Genomic DNA, 20,291 nt, shown 5'->3' on the forward strand with positions numbered 1-20,291 from the left:
GTTACGACTATTGAGTTACTACTGCCATTCACCAGAATTTTAGTTGGAGAATATTCTACCTAAACAATGGCCCCGATTCCTGCAGACACCTCCTAATTTTATTTTAAGTTGTACCTATCACTTTCTTATCCGCCGAAAAGGAAAGGGACGGGAGATTAATTTTAAAATGAATGAATAACTCGGGCAAATAAAATAGGCTTCTTCTTCTATCGTGTGGATTGTGAGGTGAATTACCAACCCCATCAACGCCATAGGCCCCTGACGTGACTCATGTAACGACTACGTACTTACATCAGTAAGTAATAACCGGGACCAACGGCTTAACGTGCCTTCCGAAGCACGGATCTTTTTACTTTTTGGACAATCAGGTGATCGGCCTGTAATGTCGTAACCAAACTAGGGATCACAAAGTGATTTTTGTGATTTGCCCCCACCGGGATTCGAACCCGGGACCTCCGGATCGTGAGCACAACGCTTAACCACTGGACCACGGCCGTTAAAATAAAAATAAAATAGGCGTCTCGCTGATATGCAATCCGTCCGATCATGACCTATGCAGGGGTAGATTTCGCTCATGCGAGTCCCTTTCAAATCCATCGTCTACAGGTAATACAAAATCGTTTCATGCGGATAGCCACGGGAGCTCCGTGGTTCCTTCGCAATGAAAATCTGCACATTGACCTAGGTCTGCCAACCATTGCCCAATGGCTCAAATTAGCTTCAAAACGTTTTTTGGATTCTGCTCCGCACCACCCAAACCCTAGCATTATACCGCTTACCTAACCTGAAGATTTGACAGGTCCGGTTTTTTTACAGAAGCGACTGCCTGTCTGACCTTCCAACCTGCGAAGGTAAAACCAGCCCAATACAGGTTAGGTTACATACCTCCGAAATGCATTTCTCGGGAATGTGGATTTCCTCACGATGTTTTCCTTCACCACTGAGCACGTGATAATCAATTCTGATCCTAACGTGTCATGCCTATATCCCCAAAGGCGTGTAGTATGTACAACCGCTCCTCGCCAGCTATTATTAAGTCACGAAAACCACGTGATATCAATTATCTATGAGAAAAAAAATAAAAATCTTTCTCATTGCAAAATATTGAAAATAAATCAATATCCTTACCATTCTGAAGAAGAAGTCATACGGATGAAGAAACATGATGAAGCAACCCGCTGCCAACGCGAAGAAACCAAACATCAGCAGCATAAATAAACCTGAAACAAAAGCAGACAATAGATAAGAACCAAATGTCAGAAAAAAAATGTTTATTTTATTTTTATATACAGGTTAGTGACATTGTAACGAAAACTTTGAGGGATGATTCAGGCCATGATTCTGTATTGATATCAAAAAATCAAATTCTTTATTTTCAGACTATTGTCCATAGATGTTAGTAACATAGTACTTAATCCTAATGTTAGTAGACTAATATTTAGTAGAAAATTTGAGTCGTTTAGTGGGAGGAGGTATGTGTGCGTGTAGTCGCAACCATCGCGCCATCAATGGCGACTCCCAGCGGTCCGCCCACACACCCAGTACATATATCAAGTGGAATTTTCCGTCGGAAAATAATTTAAAAAAGCACTAAAATTTTCACGAATTTTCCGACAGGAAAATCCACTTGATATTTACTCAATCATGGTCTGAATCATCCCCCCCAGTATTCGTTACGGTGTCACTAATACCTACTTGTATGGGCTACCCGTATGTACTTGTACGGGGTGTAAGTGACATCGTAACGAATACTGAAGGGACTGATTCAGGTCATTATTCTGAATTAATATCAAGCGGATGTTCCTACCGCAAAAGTATAGAATAAAAATAATTTAAAAATACCAAATAAAAAATCATGAATTTTGCGACGGAAAATTCCACTTGATATTTACTCAGCATCATGTTCTGAATCATCCCCCTCAGTATTCGTTACGATGCCTGTTTTGTGTCAACAAATGCCAAATAGCAATACCTATTAACTTTTTTAGATGAACGAGGGATTTATCAGGCTACGTTACCCAGAAAAATATACATAGATGTCACTTACACCCCATACAAGTACATACGGGTAGCCATACAAGTACGTATGGGTGTTAGTGACACCGTAACGAATACTGAGGGCGATGATTCTAAGTATAGAATTGAAAATAATTTATGAATATTGCAACGGAAAATTTGACTTGATATTAACTCAGAAGAATGATCTGAATCATCCTCCTCAGTAATCGTTACGATATCACTAACACCCTGTATAAGGAGAAGAAGTAAATTTATTTGTTTGAACAAACAACCTTTGAACTGTGTCCAATCGCTATAAATAATAATTATAATTAGTTAATTATGCAAAACTTATTTTATAACATAACTAATATATATCCCAATCGGAGATGCCAGACGAGTTCATCTGACTAGTTAAGTACGGTCACGAACATTAATATGTATACACTTTGGTACCATGTCACATTAACTTTTTTGACAAATTGAACTTTAAGTCTCACTAAATGTCAAATATGTTAGTGCGACAAAGTCCTATATGGCTCATGACTGTACCCACAGCTTTCGTTTAATCTTTTTTTTGACGTGACTTATTGTAGTTTTACCGCAGATGGCATTAACTACTTGGCCGGACAAATGGGGAGCGCTGAAGGCTCTCACCCGGTACAACAGGCCTGAGGGTGCCCAGTTGGGCGAGAACCTCAACTCAGGGTGTCGTCTGAGAGGAAAAATATTTGAAAGAATTAATCGACCTTAGTAGGTCAATATATAAGCGCTGAATGAGGGTTCTGTTAGACCAACCTTCTATGATGGTCGAGCCTTTTTTATAAAAATAATTGTTGCTTGATATTTGGATCACATTATGTATAGAATTATGTTGCTACCTATATTGTTTCTCTTTATTTTGATCAGAATAATAATGGGTGGAATATGTAATTGTAACCTGACAAATAGTTTTTGTTTATTTTGTGAAATGTGACGTCACACGAAGCTCAATCATGGCCGCCCGTGTTTCGGGTATCGTACACACAGATAAATAAATAAAAATTAAAAAAAAATATTTATTTTTATTTAAATTAAATTTTGATTGTGATGTTAATTTTAATCTTGATTTTTAATTTTAATTTCTAGTTTATATTTTTATGTATTTTTACTTTACATTTTTATCAATTTTTGTATTTATAGTTTATTATATTTTTTTCTATGGACGTTACTATATATGGTCTGAAAATAAATTATTTGAATTATTTGAAAAAAAAAAGATTATTTTTTAAAAAGTGAATATTTATAAATGATTTTTATAAAAAGAACTATTGGATAATTATTTAAAAAAAAATATAAACTACAAAATAATATCTGACATATTTCATATTTTATTGTTACAACTGTCAAGAAGCCAATTTCACTGTATTAAATTGTAAATTATACTTCACTTTACCTTGACAGTGAGGTTGTTACCTCACAACGATTATGTAAACGAGCCTGCATGTTACTCGCACTTGTTACTTGCTTACTTGACCGTGAAAAGATGCTGAACTTGTCCAGTTTACTTTTCAAACCATAACAACATGAGTTCATGATTGTATCCCAAATGGGTCGTGTGCGGTCACGAGTACTAATATGTATACACTTTGAAACCATGTCACATTATCTTTTTTTGCAAAAGAAACCGTAAGTCTCATTAAATGTCAAATATGATAGTGCGACAGGGTTCTAAAGTGGGTACATGATATTGCTCATGACTATACTAGGTTCAAGATAAATATTGAAATGGGAATTACTAAAAAAATTAAGCAAAATTAATTTTGAAAAAAAAAAACCCACGACGGTAAAAATCTCTTCGAAAAAGAATAAAATAACTCAAAACCCCCGACTTAACCAAATTATTATGTAACGAAATATTCTTATTCTTATTCTTAAAATACTTTCTAAAAAAGATTTGATATCTCGAGAAATCAGTAATAGATATAATTTTACCATAATACATAACCGAGGAATATCCGTCGATATTCCTACTCGACGATAGTTGAGATTTGTATTTTGATTTAGAAAAAATAGAGTTATAACAATGTTTTATATTCGAGATTTGTAATATTGATGAGGTGGGTAATTTACAGCACAACCCACGCAATAGCCAAAAAATAAAATAAAAAAAAATATCTAAAAAATAAACTATATAATAAATATCTAGTGGGAAATAGGCGTGTCTTTATGTAGGTATGTATGTATGTTTCCATTCAATGAACAACCAGGTTACTATATAGCCTTTATAATTTAGCGTGTCGAATCTAACCATTCCTTAATGATATAATTAAGAGGTCGGGAGTCAGAATTCAACGCATGATTTCGTTTAAAATAACAGTAATTTAAACCTATATTGTCCAAGGATACGCAATTGCAGTTCAAATTATACAATACAAAGGTTCCTTACGATATAAAAAAAATAAAAACTACAAAAAAAGTTAAAAAACAAGAAAAGAAAAGAAAGAACATGCTGTACTATTGGGGGTTAAAAAGGCCCCATCGAAGCAATTCATCTAAGACAGCAATATTGAAATTTGACGTGGTCCAGCGTTGGGCTCACGATCCGGAGGTCCCGGGTTCAAATCCTCATGGGGGCACATCACGAAAATCACTTTGTGATCCCTAATTTAGTTAGAACATTACAGTCTGATCACCTGATTGTCCGATAGTAAGATGATCCGTTCTTCGGAAGGTAAGTTCTGTTGGTCCCGGTTGCTACTTACTGATGTAAGTAAATACTTAGTCTTTACATGAGCCATGGCGGCTCAATAGTAACCCTGACACCAGGGTTGATCAGGTTGGTAATCCACCTTACAACCCACACGATTGAAGAAGAATTTACCTAAAAGTCATGTACAGTCGTGACCAATATAATGTACCCACTTTAGGACTCTGTCGCACTAACATATTTGACATTTAGTGAGACTTACAGTTCAATTTGTCAAAAAAGTTAATGTGACATGGTACTAAAGTGTATACATATTAATACTCGTGACCGTACGTAATAACCTTTTATTTACATCATTTTTGCGCGTTTTTACTGTCGGCACATCACTAATATCTACCACACTAACATTATTATTCATCAATGTTTTTAAATTGGTATACGCAGGTAAGTAGCGTACACATTTTTTCCTCATATAAGTATGTTTTTAAGCAACATAACACGATTATCTTTACACATTATTTATATTTAAATGACTCATCTATCATCAAAGAATATTATTAAGACATTCATCATGCAAATATTACATAATTTAAATAAAAAAATCTACGCGTAGTTATATAGACATCAACAATAATTTAAGTTGTAAATAAAATTCTGAGAATTTGGTTTACCTGGGGAGTTAAAATGGCCACATCGAAGCAATTTATCTAAAAAAGCAATATTGCTATTTGACATTTGCATTGCGCACTTACTTTTATATGCGCTAATGTCAAATTGTAATATTGCTTTTTTAGATGAATTGCTTCGATGTGGCCATTTTAACCCCCCTGGTATAATGGAAACCAGAGTTATGAGGATTCAAAAAATCGACGAAACGTTTCAAGAAAAGGTTGTTGTCTTAAATGAGTTACTAATTTCACATGTTAGCTTATGGCAATACGGCTCACGTTCGCGATCTAAGAGATAGCTCGAAGAAGTACCTCTCTCTCTGACTACCCCTCTTTCTTTTTTCTTTTAACCAGAAAAATAAAGCGAAGCCGTGGTTGCCCAGTTGGTAGAACGCTTGCCTCTCACTTTGAGGTCGTAGGTGCGAATTCAGCACAGGCCTAAACCAATGATTGTCGAATTCATGTTTGAATCATAAAAAGAAGGAAAACATCGTTAGAAAACCCACATTCCCGAGAAATGTATTTTCGGAGGTATGTGACTTAACCTGTATTGGGCTGTTTCCCTTCGCGGGTTGGAAGGTCAGACAGGCAGTCGCTTCTGTAAAAAACACGGACCTGTCAAATCTTCAGGTTAGGTAAGCGGACCATGTGAAAAGACGGGATAATGCTAGGAAGATTATGACCAGGAAAATAAAGATTTTCCAATTGAATAGTTTCTGAGAATGTTAATGATCGTCCTAGACTTGTGTGTACTGTAATTTGCTATACTTCCTGTATGTTTAAGTATAGTGATCTAGATCAAGATCTAGAGTATCTAGATCACCCTGAACTTAGTATTAACCATGTGTATAGAATAAGGAATAATACTATGTATAGAACGGCAGCTCTCCGCTCCCCACCAGCGGCTGAGCTAGGTTTACCTCACCCCACGGTCTTACTTTAGTCTTCAATCGTATGGCGTCAGACGTCACACACACAGATGCGCGTGTACGATAACGTCAATGTGTAGTGTCTATGTAAAACGAGGTTGTATGAAGTGTCCAATGCCTCCTTTTACACACACACTACACATTGATCATGTTTGGAACATTATTTTCAGTGCCTTTTGCGACGGAAAATACCACTTGATATTAACTCAGAATCATGAGTGGAATCATCCCCCTGAGTATTCGTTACGATGTCACTAACACCCTGAACTATACAGTCACAAGTAGTCACAAATATATACGTAAATAATAATAATGTATACACCTTGAAACCATGTCATATTTCCTTTATTGACAATTTAAACCGTCACTCATCTCTTTAAGAGCTGCGCTCTTGTCGGTGGAGTAATCGCCTTCATTACTCCATAGATAGGGCGTGTAGAACGGTGGTTGCCCCAATCGCCTTCCGTTCCGCAGTACACCGACCAATTTCTCAATCTTTGTTGTTCTTGCTAGAGCCCTACCAGAATCCATTTCCTCGGCCTCCAACCAGTACTGATACCGCTGCTGCCCGGCATCAGGGGTGCGCTTTTCAAGTAGCAGCGCCTACTCGCTACGTCACAAGATCGTCATAGAACCTAAGTAGCATTTTATAGGTTAGCCCGTCCCAGTGAGCTACCCACTACGTTCTGCTAATCCTGTCGCTGTTTGGTCGGGGACTGCTTATCTGGCTTGCTTGCCGCTTATTTTGCTTTGGGGGTTTGCTTACTGCTTGGTTACCGGTTCATTAAATGTTAAATATGATAGTGCGCCAGGGTTCTAAAGTGGGTACATGATATTCCTCATGACTACATAACATGTACCCGTATGTCCACCAGATATTTATTTTTAAAACACTTGGGTCTCAAATCTAAATATAACTTAACGGGTTTCCAAAACCAGAAATAAAAAAGAAATTGGTATGTTTTGAAAGCCGATTGACGTCATTATGATTTCTTTTTCTTTTTTCATTCTTATATGGTTGCTTTAGGGTTGCTCACTTTATCTTGTTTCCGGCCAAGTAGTTCTTCTTCTATCGTGTGGGTTGCGAGGTGGATTACCAACCCCATGAAACCTGGTGTCAGAGTTCCTATTGAGCTGCCAAAAGCCCCTGACATGGCTCATGTAACGACTATTTACTTACATCAGTAAGTAGCAACCGGCACCAACGGCTTAACGTGCCTTCCAAAGCACGGATCATCTTTCTTTCGGACAAGCAGGTGATCAGCCTGTAATGGTCTAACCAAACTAGGGATCACAAAGTTGTTTTCGTGATGTGTCCCCGGATTTGAACCCGGGACCTCCGGATCGTCAGCCGAACGCTCAAACCACTGGACCACGGAGGCCGTTAGTAGTAATTCCGGCCAAGTAGTTAATGCCATTTGCGATACTACAATAAGTCATGTCAAAAAAAAAAAACACTTGATTGAGGAGCTCGGTGGCGCAGCGGTAAACGCGCTCGGTCTGCGATTGTTGAAGTAAAGCAACTTTAGGATGGGTGACCACAAAAAAAAAACAGTTTTCATCTCGAGTTCCTCCGTGTTTCGGAAGGCACGTTAAGCGGTTGGTCCCGGCTGCATTAGCAGTCGTTAATAACCACTAATCCGCACTGGGCCCGCGTGGTGGTTTAAGGCCCAATCTCCCTATCCATCCATAGGGAAGGCCCGTGTCCCAGCAGTGGGGACGTTAATGGGCTGATGATGATGATGAGTATTTTTTGACGTAACCTATTTTAGGTTTGCCTCAAACGGCATTAAATACTTGTCCCACCAAGAGTGCATATCATCATCATCATCAGCCCATTAACGTCCCCACTGCTGGGGCACGGGCCTTCCCTATAGATGGATAGGGAGATCGGGCCTTAAACCGCCACGCGGGAACAGTGCGGATTGGTGGTTATTAACGACTGCTAATGCAGCCGGGACCAACCGCTTAACGTGCCTTCCGAAACACGGAGGAGCTCGAGATGAAAAGTGTTTTTTTTTGTGGTCACCCATCCTATGACCGGCCTTTGCGAAAGTTGCTTAACTTCACCAATCGCAGACCGAGCGCGTTTACCGCTGCGCCACCTAGCTCCTCAGTGAGTGAGTGCATATATGTACTTATAAGTATATTTTCCTAACGTGTGGGTTGTAAGGTGGATTACCAACCTCAGCAACCCTGGTGTCAGGGTTATTGCGTCAAAGGCCCCTGACACGGGTCATGGTAACGACTACCTATGTACTTCAGTATATTAATAGTAACCGGGACCAACGGCTTAACGTGCTTTCCGAAACACGTGCGACGTATATAGGCTGTTTATGTTTATGTATTTTCTTAACAATCGTAATTAGATGATCTACATTTTTGGCGGTTAATTAAGTAACAGATAAAATTATCAAAAACTCATTACAAGATCACTGGCTATTTTGGTCAAGGTTTAACCCAATTTGATAGTATTTAACCCTCAATTATCTTAAATAATCATCTTTATAATATTATATATGTCGTGGCCAGATCTTAGGTGAATACATGATGTGCTCGATCAGGTCATAAAATGATCATATTTCATGATATAGAATATCATTCGTTAGCCACATCATGATGTAGTTTGGCCAGGTCAATGAATACAAAACGTTTAACGATACGAGCAACTAAATGCATGATTACTATACACCACTGCCTACCCCTTTCGGGGATACAGTCGTAATGATATGTTATGCAGGTTGCAAAACTAGTCTGCTATTTTTATTAAGTAGTTTGAGATGAAATATAAATAGTAACAAGTTAATATTGCGTCTAAATATAACTTCATGATAGGAAAAAACCTAATTTGCAACGCATAATCTTATTTTTAGTAATTTTACCTAGATCCTGTTTTAATGGCCTTAATGGGATGGCTGGTTAGCTAAATTCCGGGTTCGACTCTCCATGTTTTTTTCGATGTGATTTATTATAGATTTATCGCATGTAGCATTAACTACTTGGTCGGACAAATGGGGAGCGCTGAAGGCTACAATGTTTAAGACAACAGGCCTGAGGGTGCCCAGTTGAGCACGAACCTCGGCTCAGGGCGTCGCTGAGAGGAAAAATATTTGAAAGAATTAATCGACCCTAGTGGGTCGATAGCGATAAGTGCACGCCGGCGGGGTCGGTATCGGGGTCCTGAAGTGTTTGGTGTCGCGAGCTGATTGGCTGCCTCTATGGCTAGAGTAATCGGGTCGTCGGGATCGTATATTACTTCCTTCGGACGCCGATACTTTTCAGTACCGTAAATTGCATCTCTATCGTGTTTCGAACTTCGAATGGAAAACGGAACTTCTTATAGAATCACTATTTATTGCCTACATTTTGATCTAATAGGAAGTGAAATTACCGGAATATTTCGTTGTCGGAACTGACCTTAGATGAATATGCAATATTTTGGCATTGATGAAACAAGATAAACTTTTAGTTTAAACATGTTTTGACTAATTAATAAAAGTGTTTCGCCTCGAACACCTGTGACTACCTAACAGTCGCAGTTGAAATCTTTTTAAGACTTCCGGTTAAAAAACCTTCAAAATTTGCATTTGTAAAATAAACATAACGTAAGTTCACGACTGTATCCCCATTGGGGTAGGCAGAAGTACATCCATCGCAAGTACGTATATCACGCACGATTCAGAACTGATTTTTTTAGACAAGACTTATTGTAGATTTGCCGCAGATAGCATTAACTACTTGGCTGGACAAATGGGGATCGCTGAAGGCTCTCACCCGGTACAACGTTTAAGACAACAGGCCTGAGGGTGCCCAGTTGGGCGCGAACCTCGGCTCTGGGCGTCGTCTGAGAGGAAAAATATTTAAAAGAATTAATCGACCCTAGTGGGTCGAAAGATTCAGCCCACTAGGGTCGATTAATTCTTTCAGATATAAGAAGAGAGTACAAATAAATAGACAGTAAATATTAAGGTGAGGAGCTCGGTGGCGCAGCGATAAACGCGCTCGGTCTGCGATTGTTGAAGTTAAGCAACTTTCGCAAAGGCCGGTCATAGGATGGGTGACCACAAAAAAAAAGTTTTCATCTCGAGCTCCTCCGTGCTTCGGAAGGCACGTTAAGCCGTTGGTCCCGGCTGCATTAGCAGTCGTTAATAACCACTAATCCGCACTGAGCCCCCGTGGTGGTTTAAGGCCCGATCTCCCTATCCATCTATAGGGAAGGCCCGTGCCCCAGCAGTGGGGACGTTAATGGGCTGGTGATGATGAAATATTAAGGCAAATTGTAATAATAATTGAGTGTATGGACTGGTCAACAATGGTGGTGGTGCGTGTATAGCTATTGATGAATGTGGAGGAAGCAAGAGAATCGTGTCAGGATCGAAGCAAATGGAATTCTACGGTCTCTGCTTACCCCGGCGGGAAATAGGCGTGAATTTATGTATGAATGTACAAAAAAACATTGCATATTTCCATAAACACAAACAACACTGACTAAAAGCGGATCTCAATCATGTTTTTTTTTTAATTAAATGATTAAAATAACACGTTAATAGATCTATTAGGTTGGTAGGTTTTTATCTATGAAGTATTTGTTTTTTTTTTCGCGTTGTTGTCGCGTGTAGCGGTCGAATATAACGCGTAATGCGCACGGTTTTTTATTGACATATTTTGTTGATAAAAAAAAGGATAACCTCCTTCTTTTTGAAGTCGGTTAAAGAACTACCGAACAACTTGTTAGGCTGGACGGTACGCGCGCGGTTCCCGTTTTTTTTTTATGTTTAATAATACCTAATCGAATCCTGGATTGTGTCTTATCTTATCTTATTTAGCCTATACGATCCCACTGCTGGGCAAAGGCCTCCCCTTGACTTTTCCACTCCTCTCGACTTTGCGTCTAACATTCTTTTATCGTGTGGGTTGTGAGGTGGATGACCAATCTTATCAACCCTGGTGTCAGAGTTATTATTGAGCCGCCATATGCCCCTGACATATAACGACTACTTTCTTACATTAGTAACCGGGACCAATAGTTTAACGTGTTTTCCGAAGCACGGATCACCTTACTTTCGGAGAATCAGGTGATCGGCCTGTAACGTCCTAACCAAACTAGGCATCAAAAAACGATTTTGTGATGCCTATATCCCACCGGGATCTGAACCCAGGACTTGCAGATCATGAGCCCAATGCTCGACTACTGGACTGAGGCACACGAAGCGTTGCAATGTCGTAATTGCGACACTTGTTTTTTTTTTGACGTGATTTATTGTAGATTAACTACTTGGCCGGACAAATGGGGAGAGCTGAGGGTCCTTCGCTAACGTCAAAATCTTAACAACTTCATAATGTTTTTTTTTTGACGTGGCTTATTGTAGATTTGCCGCAGATGGCATTAACTACTTGGTCGGACTTCATAATGTAGGTGACTATCAAAAACTAAAAATATACTTATTTAAAATTAGAACAAATATTTTTCTTCAAAGCGTCTGTTTACAAAATCACCATTGCACATCGTAACATGCCAAATATCATTAAGTAAATTAATAAAAAATGATAAAAAAAGAGTTCTCACACATCTAAGCAATGGAAACACAACTTTATTCCAAACACATCACAGTCAATAGTTCGTTATTTTACAATCGTAAACAATTTTAATTCCTTGTTGTTTTTTAGTTTTTAGATCATCGAAGCTCTTAAATTAAGGTGTGTTCACATTGATGGGGTTCGGTCGTATTCGCCCGTTTTCATATAAGTAGCTTTTGTTTTTTTGCATTGGAGCAGCGTGGTGGAGTATGCTCCATACCCCCTCCGGTTGATTGAGGGGAGGCCTGTGCCCAGCAGTGGGACGTATATAGGCTGTTTACGTACGTTGTTTTTTTTTAATGTTCCTTTCCTCTCAGGCGACCGCGACGCCCTGAGCCGAGGTTCGCACCCAACTGGGCACCCTCAGGCCTGTTGTCTTAAACGTTGTACCGGGTGAGAGCCTTCAGCGCTCGCCATTTGTCCGGCCACGTAGTTAATGCCATCTGCGGCAAATCTACAATAAGTCACGTCAAAAAAAAAAATAATGTTCCCACTTTGAGAACATCCCGCGATCGGCACAGGACTTAGATAATCCCTTAAAAAGTCCTGAATAACTGAATTTGATCGCTTAGGCATTCCTCTTCTGTTTTTAGTTTTTTTTATTTTTTACGAAGAATCCACAGAGCAGCTAATGGTGCTGATTCCTGTACGGTCACAAGCATTACTAATAATATGTATACACTTTGGTACCATGTCACATTAACTTTTTTGACAAATTGAACTGTAAGTCTCACTAAATGTCAAATATGTTAGTGCGACAGAGCCCTAAAGTGGGTACATTATATTGCTCATGACTGTACACACCATCCAATTTTACTTTAAGTTATACCTGTCATTTTCTTATCCGCCGAAAAGGAAAGGGACGGGCATAAAATTTATGGAACACATGTCAATATTAGGCAGAAGTTAAAAGAACCCTTCCAAAATTTTACATTAGCCAATAACCCGACATAATTAAGTTGACAGCACACGTCAAACGGATTACATACGAGCGAGATGCCTATTTTATTCGCCCGGGTTACTCATTCATTTTAAAATTAACGATTCCTTTTCGGCAGATAAGAAAAGGACAGGTATAACTTTAAATAAAAATAGGAGGTGGTTGCAGGAATCGCGGCCATTATCTGTGGGTCAATCAATTATTTTACGTTCTATTACGGTCAAAAAACCGGTTTAAGACAGAGAGTAAAGTGTGTCACACCTTAAAAAGTGTTGGGGTTTCCCGTCTGGGTTTGAGAGGTTAATAACACTGAATTGGGGTCCAAAATTATCTTGCCGACGTGCTAAAAATAGCTCAGACCTTCCGGTAAATTTCCGCGCGAAACGTCAGCAAAAACCTAAACTGGTGTTTGGAGTTATTAATTAGGATTCGAATGGAATTTTCCGTGGTCAAATGCTGCTAGGGAAGCTACAAGGAAAGAGAGGAAGGGGAAGACCAAGAAGAGTTTACATGGAACAGATTAAAGAGAAGGCGAACGTCGTGTCTTATAAGGAGGTGAAGGAATTTGGTCTTTGATAGACAAGAATGGAGAATGCTACACCGACAAGAGCGTGGCTCTTTAATGAAGTACTGCTAAAGATGCAGTTATGAAATGCTCTGATACGTTATTGAATACATAACATAAGCTCACGACTACATCCCAATTGGGGTAGTCAGCACATCCATCGCAAGACGAACTAAGTATCCACACCTCACCGAGGTTTCTGTTAGACCAACGTGATAGGTGAGCCGTATCGCCGTCTATAATGGTATTATGGTGAGTCTAATGTTTATAATCTAACTAATTAAGATTCATTTTATTCATTAAGTATTTCGTATAGGAAAATACCCAATTAGAATACCCACGTCGTCCCCATACAACATTGTTATTGTAATATTAAGTGTTGTTTATATGAACCAGTTTTGAACGATTATCTACAGTCTCTTTTTAGTAAATCGAGTTCTAAATATGTTTGCTCTGCCCACGTCTTTTGTGGCTTGGCGAAAGAAAGAAAGAAAAAAGAAAAGAATAGAAAAATATATATAAAGAACAAAAAGAAAAAGAAAAATAAATAAATAAAAATAATAATAATATAAAGAATATTGAATATTGATAATTTCCGCGAGGCTAAAAATAGTTTTATAAAAGCCTAATTTAGTTAAAGTGATTAGACATACATAATATGTCCGAGGCGGGATTCAAACTAGTAATACTACGTTGTAAACCACGCGTTCTACGAACAGGGCTATAAAGAAGTTTTCATACTTTCAACAATAGCAAATTGAATTGTCTTATATCGTGTGGGTTGTGAGGTGGAGTACCAACCTCATCAACCCTGTTGTCAGGGTTACTATTGAGCCGCCAAAAGACCCTGACGTAGCTCATGTAACGACTACATACATACATTAGTAAGTAGTAACCGGGACCAACGGCTTAACGTGCCTTCCGAAGCACGGGTGATCAGCCAGTGGACTGTGTAACTAAAAATTATATATGCAATGTTATTTTTCGATGTATATCAGTATCAGTACTCTGAACCGGCGTGCGAGTATGAAGCGATTGATGAATGTGGAGGAAGCAAGAGAAGTGTGTCAGGATCGAAGCAAATGGAATTCTATAGTCTCTGCTTACCCCGGTGGGAAATAGGCGTGGGTTTATGTATCTACGTATATGTATCAGTATCAAAGTAGTAAGTGGGACCTACGGCAACGGCGGGGAAGTGTGTTGTGAACTTATGATATTAAGAATGACTCAGGTAACAAAAAATCAAAGCCGAAATCCGGAAAAGATATGAAATATTTCCTAAATTGGTTTGTTTACGTGCAAACCTAGCTATGAAAATAATTTGCCATAATAATAGGACACGGGATTTTTTCAATCATTATTGCGAAAATCACCAAGCCTATTGTTTTGGGCAATAATTGACCATTTATATATTTTTTTTACATCTATGAACAATTCATACAACGTGACTAAACGTTCGGGAAAACCTGGTAGCGATTTTTATTTTAGCTTGACAACTGTAAAAATGTAGCGACTAGCCATAGAGGTGGCCAATCAGCTCGCTACGACAAATTCAAATTCAAATTCAAAAATATCTTTATTCAGTAGGTAACATATATAGTTACACTTTGAATCGTCAATATTTACATAACGAACGTCTCATCCGCCTAAAACTACTGCAGCTTCTCACAACCTGTATAGCCGGGGAAAAGAAGCTGCAAGAAAAACCACGGCACAGGGCCCTAGACGTTCTTTAAAAAAAAAAAAAAATATACAATACAAACACTTCAGAACCCCGATACCGACCTCGCTAGCGATTTCCCTCGATCGACCCACTAGAGTCGACTATTCTTTTTCGTTAAGTAAATCTTTCAAATTTTCTCAGACGACGCCCTGAGCCGAGGTTCGTGAACAACTGAGCACGGCTGTTGTTTTAAATTTTGTACCGGGTGAGAGCCCTCAGCGCTCCCCATTTGTCCGGCCAAGTAGTTAATGCCATCTGCGGCAAATCTACAAGTCACGTCAAAAAAACTGCGCTCAAAAACGCTCTGTCAAAAGGGCTTTGTCCGGAACGTGTTAATCAAGTATATTTTATTTTCTGAATCTAACTAACTTTAAAATTAGAAGTCAAACCACTTGACTACGTTAGTTAACTGCTGTAAATAGAAAACGACTGTATAGCTCATATTAAAAATACCTAAACTAGTTTTTTTTACTAAAACCAGTTTAGATGTTCTTAGTCATTTAATAAATCATTATGGAATACATAAAAATGACGAAACTTTACCGCGTCAAAAAACGAAAAAAAAACTTTTTTTGTAGGCCTCCGGTTGAGTTTGAGTCATTATTCGGAAGTCCCGATGAATCCCGGTGGGGACGCAAAAAATTCCGTGATCCCTGGTTTGGTTAAGACATTACAGGCTGATCACCCGATTGTCCGAAAGTAAGACGATCCGGCTTTGGAAGGCACTAACGTGCCCGTAAAGTGTCCGTTGGTCCAGGTTACTAATTACTAATGTAAGTACGTAGTCGTTACAAGAGCCATGACACGAGGACTTGGAGGCTCAATAATAACTCTTGATGAGGTTGACACCAGGGTTGACGGGTTTGGTCAGCCACATCACAACCCAAACGAGAGAAGAAGAATACGAATATGTGGATTATAGTCGAAAACACTTACCTAGCAAATGCCTATTCAATTTAGATAGATGATTATCATCATCTCCGTAGAATTACCCAGTTTCTCACAGGGTCCGCTTACCTAACCTGAATATTTGACAGGTCCGGTTTGTTACAGAAGCGACTGCCTGTCTGACCTTCCAAACCGCGAAGGGAAAAACAGCCCAATACATTGTTGAATATCTCTCGTCACGTAGGTCAGCTGGAAGAAATCTCTTTGTATAGAGATAAGCTTACCTGTACTATCTCTTTTCTTTGTATGTTCCTTGTGTCTGTTTTATTGTGTACAAATAAATTATTTATTTTATTTATTTATGTGAGATTTATATGTATAAAAATTGGTAGGTACCTATAAAATTTAATAATTTTGTTTTTTCCTTTAACTATCTATTGCCTATTTACATTTTAATATGTGTATCAGAGTAATTTGAGGAAAATAGGCAAATAAAATATAGAATCATGTGACTTAACACCTTCCCGGACAAAGCATCAAGACAGAGTAAAAAATACGTGAAGATTGATTTGGTTGGTGGCAAATCACAAAAATCACTTTGTAATCCCTAGTTTGGTTAGGAAATTACAGGCTGATCACCTGATTGTCCGAAAGTAAGATGATCCGTGCTTCGGAACGCGTTCAGCCGTTGGTCCCGGTTACTACTTACTGATGTTTTTTGCCGTGACGCTTATTGTAGATTTGCCAGATGACATTAACTACTTGGCCAGACAAATGGGGAGCGCTGAAGGCTCTCACCCGGTACAACGTTTAAGACAACAGGCCTGAAGGTGCCCAGTTGGGCGCGAACCTCGGCTCAGGGCGTCGTCTGGGAGGAAAAATATTTGAAAGAATTAATCAACCCTAGTAGGTCGATAGCGATAAGCGCTGATTGAGGGAAATCGTCGACCACGCCGGCGTGTTTGGTGTCGCGAGCTGATTGGCCGCCGTATCACATCAAAAAGATTTATAAGAATAAATGTGTTTAAAAAGTATGTATGGAGAAAAAATGTGTGGTTACATTCTCGGTGTAAATTTTAAGTCATTTTAACTTCTTGTCTCTTTAAGCTATGTCCCTGAAAGTGTTAACTAGTCATTCAGGAAAAAGAATATTACACTTAATTTGACCGCAATGTTTACGATATAGGTACCTGAACAATTAAATAATTATTTATGTGTGGTCAGCGGAATGAGGGACCTTCAAGGCTACGTTCACCAAAAACAATAACCCAGACACCAGGGTTGATGAGGCTGGTATTGCTGGCAAGACCAAAAACAATATAGACCCTAGAAAACGCAAGGCGTGAAGGCAATCACAATTAGATGACCAGTGTGATGGACAAACAAGCATAATGATGCAAATATTACATAAGAATAATGGAAGAAAACAGAAACTGATTATTACGATGCGCACGCGCATCCAGGCGCATGGTAGTGTGTCAGCCAAGTTCGCGAGGCAAAAGGGCGATACACCGGCTGTAGTTTTATTACACGAACCATTTTAGGTCACTTCTTTTTCTACAATCTAAGGTAGATTTACAATTTACATTTTATTTATTTGCTTTACTAGAAAATAACTTATTTATACAATTTTATAAGTCACGGTTCTATGGTTCACCGGCATGCTTCTCAGACTAGACGCGCCGGTTCGATGCCCGGTATCTACCGGACTTGCAAAAATTAGTTATTTTATCTTAAGTGCAGTTTTTACTAACACAGTTGGCTCGACCATTACAAATGGTGATACGGCTCACCGCCTATCTATCTACGTTGGTCTAACAGAAAGCTTGATGAGCCGCGGGTACTAAGTTCATCTTACAATGGATGTACCTCTGGCAGCCCCATTGGGATATCCCAATCACTAAGTAACCACACCTACACAGTCAGTCATTGTTATGTAAGCCGGTATCCGAATTCTTGCAAGGATTTGTGTTGCGAACTTGGCTTTATTTTACAATTATGATTTTTGTGGGATTATTATAGCATACAGCATAATAGTGGTCAAGTGTATTGTGCCTGGGTTATTCTAGAATACCTGTTATACTAGTTTGTTTGCTTGGTTTTACTTGAAACTATAAATTGGACGCAAATAACGTCGCAGAAGTCGATTACCTTAATTAACTGTATGTCCTATTCTATGCTGGACTGTGTTATGAATTGTTTTAAGTTTACGCGGTTATTATCATAATTAAAACACATAATAACGGGTTCTTACTGCGTTTGCCATGTACTTAATTAAGAGACTTTTTGTAATTATTTCTTTTTATTTTGGTGCAATAAAATGTATTTGTATTGTATTGTATTGTAAATCAGGGATATGAGACTCCCGATATTTTCATCAAGGCACTTGCAACAGTGTCGAAATATCGGGAGTCTCATATCCCTGATTTAAACGCGGTAAGAACCCGTTATGGTGTGTTATGAATGAATAAATACATACTTTATTGCACACACAATAGAGAACAGATACAAACTTGACTCCATTCCATCTACGGACAACAAGATAAATATGAATTCGAAAACAAATTCGACCATCATTGATTAGTCTGAGCTGGGATTCGAAATTGCGACTTCAAAGTGAGAGGCAAGCTCGGCTAACAAGCTGGGCTACCTCGGGTAGGCTTATCACTACATAGTATAAAACAAAGTCGCTTTTTCTGTCCATATATCCCTATGTACGCTTAAATTTTTAAAACTACGCAACGGATTATGATGCGGTTTTTTTAAATAGATAGAGTGATTCAATAGCAAGGTTTATATGTATAATAACATCAATTAAATAGTGAAGAAATACTGTTATTTTTGAGGTTTTTAATGTGATGTCGTAAATAATTTTATTATTTCCTCGGCATTGCTCCCGAGCGAACCCGGGGCGGGTCGCTAGTTTCTTTACAACTCTGATACCAGGATTGGCCTTTGCCCACCTTAGAATAAGTTTATTCTGTAAATGTTTTGTGAATTTGTGTGCAATAAAGTGTTTTTATTATTATTATTATTATTGGTATCGTCGGTCATCGACCTTACAACACGAGACATGAGTTGCCAAAATGATTGTTGTTTACGAATTAAAGCCTCGGAGAGGTAAGTGGTTTTAGCTAGGCTAAATAACAGTTATGGTTCGATACAATAATATAATAACGTACATTGAAATGCCGTTATAATGCAGTTATGAGCCGTGGTATCCCAGTTGGTAGAACGCCTCTCACTTTGAGGTCGCAGGTTCGAATCAGCAGACCTAAACCAATGATTGTCCTAAACGAATTCATGTTTGTATCATAAATGATTATCACGTGCTCGTCCGTGTAGGAAAACATCGCGAGGAAACCCACATTATCGAGAAATGTATTTTCGGAGGTATGTGACCTAACCTGTATTGGGCTGGTTTTCCCTTCGCAGGTTGGAAGGTCAGACAGGCAGTCGTTTCTGTAAAAACTGGACCTGTCAAATCTTCAGGTTAGGTAAGCGGACCCTGTGGAAAACGAGATAATGCTAGGGAGATAATGATGATTGTCACAGAATAATTTTATAAGAGAAGGTACAGTTAGGCATAATGTTTTAATTTTTTAATAGCTCTACAAATTAATTACATAGTTACATGACGTAACATAATAATATATAATTGTCTAAATAATTGTTTAAGTAGAAATAGGAACGCGGAAAAAATCTGCAATAATTATTATAATACCAGAGGTAACTATTTAGAGATAATTCCTATTAAGTCATGTCCATATCTTCTTCTAATCCTTTCATCCCCTTGCTCGAATAACAGACTACATAATGCAGGTGAAAATAAAAAAAAAAACTGTCATAATAATAGAAGTGAATTGCTAAAAACTAGAGCAATTCGTTTTACAAATATATGTATGAATATTAGTACTCAATTTTCTCGGTAGATGGCGCAGGCGTCTGCTTAATGACGATACATAGATACAAAGAATTTCGCATGGACAGGAGGTGGACCCGGTGGTGTAATGGTTAACACGCTCGTCCCGGCTTGACAAGAGTTGAGGGTTCAAGTCCCGCCCGAGTCAGATATTTTTTCGATTTAAATTTTCTCTTTGAGATTTTCCCTAAGCACGGGTACATGCTATAAATACCATATCATTTAATATTTATGTTTACTTACATCATTAATGATTAAGTATCACGTACTCAGCGATGAATGAAAACATCGTGAGGAAACCGACATTCCCAAAAAAATGCATTTTCCGAAGTATGTGACCTAACTAACCTGTATTGGGCTGTTTTTCCCTTCGCGGGTTGGAAGGTAAGACA

General features: G+C 38.6%; 1 protein-coding gene across 3 annotated transcripts in view; it reads right to left on the bottom strand.

The window, feature by feature from the left end:
* The window catches only part of LOC126379146 (scavenger receptor class B member 1-like), a 149,889-nt gene that overhangs the window by 78,108 nt on the left and 51,490 nt on the right, over positions 1 to 20,291 (bottom strand). For all 3 annotated transcript variants that reach the window (XR_007568268.1, XM_050027789.1, XM_050027788.1), the window contains exon 2: positions 1,129 to 1,220. Coding sequence is in view for 2 of the 3 variants with exons in the window: in XM_050027789.1 (XP_049883746.1) it covers positions 1,129 to 1,220 (92 nt within the window). In the remaining variant the exon portion in view is untranslated. The remainder of the gene's footprint in view (positions 1 to 1,128; positions 1,221 to 20,291) is intronic.

Source organism: Pectinophora gossypiella, chromosome 28, assembly GCF_024362695.1.
Source record: "Pectinophora gossypiella chromosome 28, ilPecGoss1.1, whole genome shotgun sequence".
Classification (NCBI taxonomy): Eukaryota; Metazoa; Arthropoda; class Insecta; order Lepidoptera; family Gelechiidae; genus Pectinophora; species Pectinophora gossypiella.